This window comes from Muscardinus avellanarius, assembly GCF_963383645.1.
Source record: "Muscardinus avellanarius genome assembly, chromosome: 3".
NCBI lineage: Eukaryota > Metazoa > Chordata > Mammalia > Rodentia > Gliridae > Muscardinus > Muscardinus avellanarius.
Window position 1 is genome coordinate 207,250 of NC_137788.1, and position 10,631 is coordinate 217,880.

General features: G+C 64.0%; 1 protein-coding gene across 4 annotated transcripts in view; it reads left to right on the top strand.

Annotated features, from left to right (window-relative positions):
• The window catches only part of AGRN (agrin), a gene marked incomplete at both ends in the record, with an annotated part of 29,162 nt that extends 19,551 nt beyond the window's left edge, over window positions 1–9,611 (top strand). For 2 of the 4 annotated variants that reach the window (XM_080690405.1, XM_080690407.1), the window contains 28 exons: window positions 67–172; window positions 890–1,006; window positions 1,080–1,244; window positions 1,353–1,496; window positions 1,576–1,700; window positions 1,771–1,876; window positions 1,960–2,295; window positions 2,379–2,516; window positions 2,938–3,065; window positions 3,185–3,299; window positions 3,387–3,506; window positions 3,619–3,975; window positions 4,092–4,290; window positions 4,512–4,727; window positions 5,253–5,482; window positions 5,571–5,705; window positions 5,906–6,009; window positions 6,087–6,247; window positions 6,365–6,476; window positions 6,677–6,688; window positions 6,870–6,986; window positions 7,111–7,303; window positions 7,390–7,477; window positions 7,648–7,671; window positions 8,329–8,361; window positions 8,544–8,768; window positions 9,061–9,164; window positions 9,454–9,611. In XM_080690405.1, coding sequence (XP_080546531.1) covers window positions 67–172; window positions 890–1,006; window positions 1,080–1,244; window positions 1,353–1,496; window positions 1,576–1,700; window positions 1,771–1,876; window positions 1,960–2,295; window positions 2,379–2,516; window positions 2,938–3,065; window positions 3,185–3,299; window positions 3,387–3,506; window positions 3,619–3,975; window positions 4,092–4,290; window positions 4,512–4,727; window positions 5,253–5,482; window positions 5,571–5,705; window positions 5,906–6,009; window positions 6,087–6,247; window positions 6,365–6,476; window positions 6,677–6,688; window positions 6,870–6,986; window positions 7,111–7,303; window positions 7,390–7,477; window positions 7,648–7,671; window positions 8,329–8,361; window positions 8,544–8,768; window positions 9,061–9,164; window positions 9,454–9,611 — 4,068 coding nt within the window. The remainder of the gene's footprint in view (window positions 1–66; window positions 173–889; window positions 1,007–1,079; window positions 1,245–1,352; window positions 1,497–1,575; window positions 1,701–1,770; window positions 1,877–1,959; window positions 2,296–2,378; window positions 2,517–2,937; window positions 3,066–3,184; window positions 3,300–3,386; window positions 3,507–3,618; window positions 3,976–4,091; window positions 4,291–4,511; window positions 4,728–5,252; window positions 5,483–5,570; window positions 5,706–5,905; window positions 6,010–6,086; window positions 6,248–6,364; window positions 6,477–6,676; window positions 6,689–6,869; window positions 6,987–7,110; window positions 7,304–7,389; window positions 7,478–7,647; window positions 7,672–8,328; window positions 8,362–8,543; window positions 8,769–9,060; window positions 9,165–9,453) is intronic. The other 2 variants (XM_080690408.1, XM_080690406.1) reach the window with 2 other exon arrangements.
• Between the last annotated feature and the right edge of the window lie 1,020 nt (window positions 9,612–10,631).

Sequence of the window (10,631 nt, forward strand, 5' to 3'; positions counted from 1 at the left end):
CCCTCTGGCCCTAGGCAGGCAGCGCAGAAGGGGCCGAGGTTGCCCACACTGACCATCCCCCTCCAGGTGTGCGGCTCAGATGGGGTCACCTATGGGACCGAGTGTGACCTGAAGAAGGCCAGGTGCGAGTCACAGCGAGAACTGTACGTTGCCACCCAGGGACCCTGCCACGGTGAGTGCCCAGGCCTGTGGCGCATCCTCCTGGATTCTGCCGCAGCCTTGGTCTTCCTGTGTGTGCACCTGCAGTTAGGGGAGTGGGCATCAGTGTACTACAGTACGCTTCTGCACATTTCAAGCGCAGTATAGGCACGTGTTCTCACGTGGGAGGCTGAGGCAAGATAATCAGTTTGAAGTCAGCTTGAACAACCAGGAGAGGACCCCCCGATCTCAGAAAAACAAGTGTGCACTGGGCGCTACCGTGCACCAGCCTGGGCTTCATGGCAGGACCCAGCGGGGAAGCACGGGGCACTGCTGGGCACTGCCGCTGCTGTGGCCAGAGAGTGTGTCACTTATTGAGGTTTTCCATGCGCAAGCTCACCTGTATGCTTGTGTGAGTACACAGGTGTGTTTGCACAGGTGTTGATGGCAGTTTTGGAGAGTCAGTGTGTGTGTACACACAAGACTTGATGTGTAGGCATAAAGTAGGTATATATGTAACCGTATGGTTGTGTGTGCACGAGGCTATGCATGACCTTTAGGTATTCTGCACATGTGGCCCCATGTGTTTGGTTTGTGGACATGCCTTGTATGTGACGTGGTGACGTGGCCTCAGTCCCAGGTTCCCAGACCCCAGGGGGATGAGTAGTCTCCCTAGAGGCTGAGATGGGGGGTGGGCCTGGGTGGCCATCCAGCACTGCATGAAGTCTGAGCCCTGTGCTGCTCCCCACAGGCCCCACCTCGGCCCCACTGCTGCCTGGGGCCCTCCCACACTGTGCTCAGACACATTACGGCTGCTGCCAGGACAACACCACTGCCGCCCGGGGTGTGGGCCTGGCCGGCTGCCCAGGTGAGTACGCGCGCCTGCCCATCCTCAGCACGTGAGCCAGTGCAGCTCTGGTGATCTGGTCCCTCCCCTGCAGGCACCTGCCACTGCAACCCCCATGGCTCCTACGGCGGCACCTGCGACCCAGCCACCGGCCAGTGTTCCTGCCGACCGGGTGTGGGAGGCCTCAAGTGTGACCGCTGTGAGCCTGGCTTTTGGAACTTCCGCGGCATCGTCACCGACGGCCGAAGCGGCTGCACTCGTGAGTGACAGGGCAAGCATGCCTGTTCACCCATCGCCACGTGTAGGCCCAGCCTGACCACTGCTGCGGGCTCTGAGCAGCTGCCAGCAGGTGCTTCCCTCTCCCCAGCCTGCAGCTGTGATCCCCGGGGCACCGTGCGTGATGACTGTGAGCAGATGACCGGGCTGTGCTCCTGTAAGCCGGGCGTGGCTGGCCCCAAGTGTGGGCAGTGTCCAGAAGGCCAAACGCTGGGCCCCGCTGGCTGTGAGGCAGGTGAGGACAGGTCCATCCTGACTGGGTTTCCTGTGTTGGGGGAGGTCTGAGCTGGTTTGGTCTCCCGTGTCTGTCCCAGATTCCTCGGCACCCGAGACCTGTGCGGAGATGCGCTGTGAGTTTGGAGCGTCCTGCGTGGAGGGGGCTGGTCCTGCCCGCTGTGTCTGTCCAGCCCTCACCTGCCCAGAGGCCAACGCCACCAAGGTGAGGGGCGGAGCACGAGATGGGCAGTGCTGGGGGAGGCCTTGCCCGAGCACCCTTGCCCTGCGCCCAGGTCTGCGGGTCGGATGGCATCACCTATGGCAGCGAGTGCCAGCTGAGGACCATCGCCTGCCGCCAGGGCCTGAACGTCTCCACCCAGAGCCTCGGCCCATGCCAGGGTAAGAGCTGGAGCCACTCCCAAGCCGACCGGGAAGGCCTGGCTGTGGTTGGACTCCATTCCTCCCTCTCCTTGTCCTTGCAGAGGCTGTTGTTCCTGGCGCCCGCCCGATGCTCACGTCTACCACCACCCCTTGGCATTCCCCAAGCGAGGCACTGCCACCCCCTCCCAGTGCCCTCCCCCTGGCTCCCAGCAGCAGGCCCCGGAGCCACCGGCCCACGCCTCCTCCCACATCACAACCTCGGACCACAGCCAGCATCCCCAAGACCACTGTGCGGCCCGTGCTGACTGTGCCCCCCATGGCACCCTCTGTGGCGAGCAGCCTCGCCTCGGCAGCCTTCAGTGAGTCTGGCAGCGCGGATGGCAGTGGAGACGAGGAGCTGAGCGGGGACCAGGAGGCCAGCGGGGGAGGCTCAGGAGGTGAGCGAGGCCCGGGGCCCGGCACAGGCCTGGGGTGAGCGGGGCTCAGAGGCTGGGGCTGGGCTCAGACAGCGCCTCCTCAGGACCAGAGGCCCCCGCAGTCAGCAGCGTGGTGACACAGGGCCCACCCATGGAGAGGGCTTCCTGCTACAACTTGCCTTTGGGCTGCTGTTCTGATGGCAAGACGCCCTCACTGGACGCAGAGGGCTCCAACTGTCCTGGTGAGTGGGCAAGGGGCAGGGTGGAGCTTGAGGAGCCGCCTGGACAAACCAGGGGAGCTGCCCCATGGCCTGGCAGCAGGTCGGTATCTGGGTGTGTGGTCCTCTGGCTTCAGCACACGGTGTGGAGTCGTGGGGATTCAGCACACATGCACATATGTGGTCTTGGCTCCCAAACATGTGTGTGCCTAGGACCCTATACCTAACCCATCTCTCTCCTTGCAAGCCGGCCTGGGGCAACCGCTCCGAGGAGTCCTGGTAACTGACACCAGCCCTGCCCTGGGGTCCCCACTAACCTCATGACCATCTGACTAACACCCACCTGCCTCTGCGCCTTCCGTGGCTTGCTGCAGGGGCTTGTGATGTGCCTGGCCCAGGAGGCCAGACAGTGGCCAGGCAGGGCCTCACTGCCCCTCCCCCACAGCCACCAAGGCGTACCAGGGTGTGCTGGAGCTGGAGGGGGTCGAGGGGCAGGAGCTGTTCTACACAGCCGAGATGGCCGACCCCAAGTCGGAGCTGTTCGGGGAGACGGCCAGGAGCATTGAGAGTGTGGTGAGTGGTGGGCAGCCTCCTAAGGCCAGGAGCGCTGCGGAGTGCCTGCAGCCCCAGGGCACCCATCTCAGCCGGGTTTGCGTGCTGATGCCCAATATCCTCACCCCTCCTGTCCACAGCTGGATGAGCTGTTCCGGAACTCAGATGTCAAGAAGGATTTCAGGAGTGTCCGCTTGCGAGACCTGGGGCCTGGCAGATCAGTTCGAGCCATTGTGGATGTGCACTTTGACCCCAGTGAGACCCCATCTGGAGTCCCTCCTAGGAGGTAATGGGTGGGGGCTCCAGGGGGCGAGGTCATGCTCAACATCCCCTCCTCCCCAGCTACAGCCTTCAGAGCATCCGACGTGGCCCGGGCCCTGCTCCGGGAGATCCAGGCATCCCGGCGCCGGGCCCTGGTGGTAAGGAGGCCTCTGCAGGAGCACGTGCGATTCATGGACTTTGGTGAGCTCCAGGCTGGGCCAGGTCAGCCTGTCCCACCCCTTCCCAGCCTTCACCCCTGCCCTCCCGCCCAAGCCTGCTCCTTGCAGACCCTGGCAGCTCCCCTTCCCTGCAGACTGGTTTCCTGCGTTCTTCTCGGGAGCTACAACAGGAGCCACTGCCGCCGCAGCCACAGCTCGAGCCACCACCGCAGGTCGACTGCCTTTCTCTGCTGTGACCCCTCGGGTCTCCCCCAGCCACACCAGCCGGCCTGTCAGCAGGACCACAGCACCACCCACCACACGCCGGCCCCCTACCACCACCCCCAGCCATGTTGCCGGGCGCTGGCTTCTGCCCCCGAGGCCCCGGCAGTCCCAAAGGCCCTGTGATTCCCAGCCCTGCCTGCATGGGGGTACCTGCCAGGATGAGGACTCGGGCCGGAGCTTCACCTGCACCTGCCCAGCAGGCAGGGGAGGCTCTGTCTGTGAGGAGGGTAAGCCTGGGAGGCTGACCAGGGCCAGGACTGAGGGTGAGGCCGATCCCCCGGAGGTGCGGAGGGGCGCAGCCTGGGGTGGCCTCACCTCCAGGTGGTGCTCTCTGTCCCTGCAGAGCTGCATCCCCCTGTCTCTGTGCCCGCCTTCGGGGGCAGCTCCTTCCTGGCCTTCCCCACTCTCCGTGCCTACCATACGCTGCGCCTGGCACTGGAATTCCGGGCACTGGAGCCTCAAGGGCTGCTACTATACAACGGAAATGCCCGTGGCAAGGACTTCCTGGCGCTGGCGCTGGTGGGGGGACGCGTGCAGCTCAGGTGGGAAGGGCATGGGCATGGCCTGCTGGAGCTCTGGTGGGAGGAGCATGGGTGTGCCCTGCTGCTCTGGTGGGAGGGTGTGGGCCTGGCCTGCAGAGACTCTGGTCAGAGGGCCTTCTGCCACTCTCAGGCTGGAGGGAGGAGTCGGGGTGTGGGCAGGGTCTGGGCCAGCCTGCTGGGGGAGCCTGCCCAGCATCCTGACCACCTGCTGTGGTGTCCAGGTTTGACACAGGTTCCGGGCCAGCAGTGTTGACCAGCTCCGTGCCTATAGAACCAGGCCGGTGGCACCGCATTGAACTGTCACGGCACTGGCGCCAGGGTACACTCTCTGTGGATGGTGAGACCCCTGTTCTGGGCGAGAGTCCCAGTGGCACTGATGGCCTCAACCTTGACACGGACCTGTTTGTGGGCGGCATCCCAGAGGACCAGGCTGACATGTGAGCTGCAGTGGGTGCTGCTGGCTAGCACAGACCCAGACCCTGCCCTTGACCTTGGATCCTGTGGATGGTGGCTGTGACCCTGTCCCTGCCCGTGTACTGTTTGTGTACTGTTTGTGGTGGCATTTCTTGGGGCCACCACCCAGGAGCTGGGATGGTTCCTACCTCCGGCCTGACCCTTACTCCTCAACCCCAGCTTCTATCTGTGGGACTGGATACCTTGTGAACACCAAAAGGGATGTGGAAAGCTGGGCGCAGTGGTGTGTTCTTGTCATCCCAGTACTTGGAAGGCTGAGATGGGAGAATCACAGATGGAGGACAGCCTCAGCAACATAGCAAGGCTCATGGCAACCGAGCGAGATCTTGTTTCAGAATAAAAAGGGCTGGGGGTGCGTGCGGCTCAGAGATAGAATTCCCTGGGTTCAATCCCTAGTATTGCAAACAAGGGAGGTATGTGAATGGAGTGGCCTTGGCCCCAGTGGTGGGCGTGCCACTGGCCTCAGCCCCTGACCCTCCCGGTGGCAGGGTGCGCGAGCGGACCTCCATCACCGTCGGCCTGAGGGGCTGCATCCGCCTGCTGGATGTCAACAACCAGCGTTTGGAGCTCAGCGGCTGGCAGGGGGCTGCGGCCCGAAGCTCCGGCGTGGGAGAGTGTGGGGACCACCCCTGCCTGCCCAACCCCTGCCGTGCTGGGGCACCATGCCAGGCACTAGAGGCCAGCATGTTCCGCTGCCAGTGTCCACCTGGCCACTTCGGTGAGGCGGGCTGGGGCCAGGCATGGGCATGAGTAGCCAGGCGTCTGGCAGGGGCCTCCTCATGGGACCCACCTTCCTCTCCTTCCAGGCCCAACCTGTGCCGACGAGAAGAGCCCGTGCCATCCAAACCCCTGCCACGGGGCAGCACCCTGCCGTGTGCTGCCTGAGGGGGGTGCCGAGTGCGAGTGCCCCCTGGGACGTGGGGGCAACCTCTGCCAGACAGGTGGGACCACGCACCAGCAGGTGGGACAGGGGACCTGGGGCTTAGGATCAAGGTTCAGGTTGAGTTGGGGTCGAGTTAGGATTGGGGCTCAGGTTACTGTTGGGCTTGAATTAGGTTAGGTGCAGTGGGGGGATGGGACAGTGGGGGTGCCCGTGACCTTGGGGTCAGGCCCCATGTATTGGTTGTCTGGACCTTTACAGTCTCTGAGAGGGACGACAGTTCCCGGCCCTTCCTGGCTGACTTCAGTGGCTTCTCCTACCTGGAGCTGAAAGGCTTGCACACCTTCGAACGAGACCTGGGGTCAGTAGGGTGGGAGGGTAGGAGAGGGGGCCACCCTGTGGGGAAATGGGGCACGCCTCAACCCCATGTGGCCCCAGGGAGAAGATGGTGTTGCAAATAGTGTTCCTGGCCCGTGGCCCCAATGGCCTACTTCTCTACAACGGGCAAAAGACAGATGGCAGGGGGGACTTTGTGTCTCTGGCCCTGCGTGACCAGCACCTGGAGTTCCGCTATGACCTGGGCAAGGGAGCTGCTGTCATCAGGTGAGCCAGCGCAGGGGTCCGGGCCCCAGCCAGGGGAGGATGAGGCTGGGGTACACGCTGCCCTTCGGTCCCTGGCAAGCAGAGCCCAGAAATGCTCATGGAGAAGCCTTCCCACAGGAGCAAGGAGCCAGTAGCCTTGGGCACCTGGACCAGGGTCTTGCTGGAGAGGAACGGCCGCAAGGGGGCCCTGCGTGTGGGCGACGGGCCCCGCATGCTGGGCGAGTCCCCGGTGAGTATCTGGGGTGCGTGGAGGAAGCCGGCCCTCCTGCCCCGCCCCTGCCGCCGCCTCCTCCTCCTGGGGGCCTGGCAGTCATCATGCCAGCTCTCACGGAACTGTTTTCTCTCGTCCGTCCTGTGCCTCGGTCTGTCTCTCTGCTCCCTCGCTCTCTGGCTCTTGCTCTGCACCCCCACCCGCTCTCCGGATGTCAGAAATCCCGCAAGGTACCGTCTGCCCCCATCTGCTCACTGTTTCTTGCATCCCTAGAGTAGCTCTTCCCCTTAAGACCCGCCGTCTTCCATCTCGTGTGATTAACTCCACCTCCTGGACGTGGGAGGCGGGCGCAGGGTGAGGGCGGCAAGCTGTGGGTGACCCCGCACAGCCTCACCTGGCGCCCCCTGCCAGGTGCCACACACCATGCTCAACCTGAAGGAGCCGCTGTATGTGGGAGGGGCCCCTGACTTCAGCAAGCTGGCCAGGGCGGCCGCGGTGTCATCCGGCTTCGACGGTGCCATCCAGCTGGTAGGGGTGATGGGGCCACCTGCAGGGGCTCTCCATGGGGGGCAGTAGGAGGGCCCCTCCTGGGGGGTGGCAGTCCCTGAGAGTGTCACAGCCAGGACGAGGCCCCTCCCTCCATGTCCTGCAGGTCTCCCTGGGAGGCCGCCAGCTGCTGGCTCAGGAGCACATTCTGCGGGCAGTGGATGTCTCCTCCTTTGCAGACCACCCTTGCACCCAAGCCTCAGGCCACCCCTGCCTCCACGGGGCCTCCTGCCTCCCGAGGGAAGCCGCCTACGAGTGCCTGTGCCCCGAGGGCTTCTCAGGCCTGCACTGCGAGAAGGGTGAGCATGGCAGCTGCGCCAGGCTGGACATTGCCTAGAGACATGCCCCGGGCCTGCCTCACCCCCTCACCCCTCCTTTCTCCCAGGACTGGGAGAGAAGTCGGCGGGGGACCTGGAGTCACTGGCCTTTGATGGGCAGACCTACATCGAGTACCTCAACGCTGTGACTGAGAGGTAACGCACTACCTGGGAGTCGGCTCCATCCGCCTTCTGCCATCTGTCTGGTCTTGTCTGTGCACGTCATAGAGTAGGGGAACGGACCCTCCACACCTCGAACTCTGTGGCCAGGAGGCCACCCTGCCTCCCCTCTCCCTTCTCACCGTCTCTGTCTCTTTGTTTCCAAGCGAACTGACCAATGAGATCCCAGCGTAAGTAGCCCCTCAGCCCCCACCCACAGCTCTGCACTCATGCCTATCATTCTCCGCTCCCGCCCACCCATAGCAGTGCCAGGCCCCCCAGGGCCAGAGCCAGGGGTCAGCTCCCGACTGCCCCTCAGAGACACATGTGCCCAGGGCTAGCTACCTCTCCATCCCTGCCCTTGCATCCTCTGCCAGAGGCCAGCACGAGTGTGTTTTTGCCTATGCGTTGCGCGCACACACTCAGATGTGTTTGTGTATGCGTGTTCTCATGTGTGCATGCATTTTCTGTGTATATACACACACCTGTGTACCAATGTGCAGGCTGTATTTGTCATGTGTATACGTTCACATGTGTGTGAGCATGGTCTCTGTGTGTCCATGCTTGTGTGTGTGCGCGTGCATGCACGTGTGTGGTAGGGCACCCCAGGCGGCCCCTGGAGGGTGGTGAGCCCTCTGTGGGTTCCACGCCCCGCCTTGCTGCCTGAGCCCTGCAGGGCCTAGGCCATGCCGCCAGTTGTGCCACACATGCATGTTGCTTGTCTGCCAGCCCTCGGGTGGGGGTCGATGGTGCCTGGGGTCTCCGCCTGCTATGTGGGGAGGGGGCTTCAGCCTGCGCACCACTCGTATGTCCCTCGCTCACTGCCTCCCTCTCTTCCTGCTTCTAAGCCCCGAAACTCTGGATTCCGGGGGCCTTAACAGGTGAGCGCGTGGCGGTGCCTGAGAGGCCCGGGCTGGGGTCGACCGGCCATGTGCCCGCATTGTCTTCCATCTTCTCTGGCCATCTCTCCGGCCTATTGTCAGTGTTGCCCTGCCCGTGGTCCCCAGGCCCCTGGGCCTCCCCCCACCCGTGAGGCTGACTCGCCCCTTCCCTTTGCCTCCAGCGAGAAAGCACTGCAGAGCAACCACTTCGAGCTGAGCCTGCGCACTGAGGCCACACACGGGCTGGTGCTGTGGAGCGGGAAGGCCACCGAGCGCGCGGACTACGTGGCGCTGGCCATTGTGGACGGCCGCCTGCAGCTGAGCTACGACCTCGGCTCCCAGCCCGTGGTGCTGCGCTCCACCGTGAAAGTCAACACCAACCGCTGGTTGCGAGTCAGGGCTCACAGGTCAGTGGCCCGCCACAGTGGCGGTGGGCAGTGCCCAGGCTTGCCCAGCTGGCTGTGCCCGGCCCATATGACCAGTTGTCCGAGCCAAGGTTACTGCCAGCAGGGAGGGGCGGGGCACAAGAAGAGGCAGCTGTGGCCAGGGGTCACATGCCACGTGCTGGGCTCGGGTGGGTGACTTGCAGTTGGTCCCTAGGCGGCGGCAGCAACAGGTATGGGCAGAGGGATAGGGGGTCAGACCTGGAGGAGGCAGGGAGGGGCCCTGATGATTTCTCCTGACTCTATCTACCCGTAGGGAGCAGAGAGAAGGCTCCCTGCAGGTGGGCAACGAGGCCCCCGTGACTGGCTCCTCCCCGCTGGGTGCCACACAGCTGGACACAGACGGAGCCCTGTGGCTAGGTGAGCGGGGGAGCCCATCAAGAGTCTGCGTATCTGATGACAGAGTTCATTCCTTGGGGCTGGCACCTGAGTCTGCCCTGTCAGGACAGCAGATGGACTGGCCAGGCGAGGCCGAGTCCTCTCCCCCTTAGCCCCTCCGTTCCCGGGACATAGGGCCAGGAGACAGGAGCGTGCACACACGTGTGTGTGTGTGTGTGTTGTGTCCACTGGTTTGTCCCCTGGGGTACCCCTCCCCGACCCATCAGAACCCCGGTGTCACAGCCCGCTGATCTCCGCTTCTGTCCTGCAGGGGGTCTGCAGAAGCTGCCCGTGGGCCAGGCCCTGCCCAAGGCCTACAGCACGGGCTTCGTGGGCTGCCTGCGGGACGTGGTGGTGGGCCAGCGCCCACTGCACCTGCTGGAGGATGCAGTGGCCAAGCCAGCGCTGCGGCCCTGCCCTGCCCCCTGAGCCGCCACTGGAGCCCCTACGCCCAACTGTAATTATTTTCTATTTTTGTAAACTCGTTGCTTTTTGATATCATTTCCTTGCCTGCGTGTTGGCCAGAGGGACTGCTGGCCCGGCCCCGTTTCCGTCCAGGCAGCCCTGCTGCAGACAGGCTGCTGCGTGGCGGGCAGAGGCCCTAGGGCAGTGGCTGCCTCAGGACACGACACTGCCTCGGGGCGCCGCGCCCCTGCCTGTGCACTGTGCACCCGAGTCCACAATACCGGGCCCCATGTGTCCCCTGGCCTCCCAGCACCCCTGCTCTCCCCCACCCCCTGCATCCATGCACCACTGGATGAAGCAAGAGGACCTGCTGGGGCCTGGGGGCTTCCTGGGAGCATGCCCTGGGGGCTGAGGCCTTTCTAGGTTCTGACTTAAGCTGCTCTTCCTGCCCTGAGGGTTAGCCTGGACCCCTGGGCCCCTCTGCCAATACTGTGACTTAGATACAATGTTACCACTGGGCCAGTCTGGTCCCCCCCCCCCATCTGTCAGTCCCAGGGTGCTGGGGGCAGGCACCAGGCCTGTCTAAGGTGGCCCGACAGTCCCTCAGACATCCCCACCTGTCCAGCCAGCCACCTTGGACATCGCCATTCCTTCCCCAAACTCCCAACCCCGCGAGGGGCTCTGGGAGGGAGTGGGCCGCGGTGTGTGATGTGGTCGGCCGCCTCTGCCTGCCGGGCTGGGCAGCCAGCCATGTCCTCCCTTGAGGGACAGGTGTCCAGAATGGCCAGCAGCCATGCTCTTCGAGCCTTGGTTTTATCTGGCCCCCAAGCAGCGGGGCTGTTCTCTCCCGTTCTGGCCCAGAGCAGCTGAGCGCTGGCTGAGAGGAACTGAGGTGGGCTGGCCAGTATCTGACCAAGGCTGAAGGGCAAGCGCAGGGGTGGCAGAGATGGCCCCAGAGCCAGAAACGCCTTAACTGCTGCGTCCGTCCCCACGTCCTGCACTCGCTGTCCATCGGTGCCCAGCCTGCTCCTCTTAGGAGCAAGC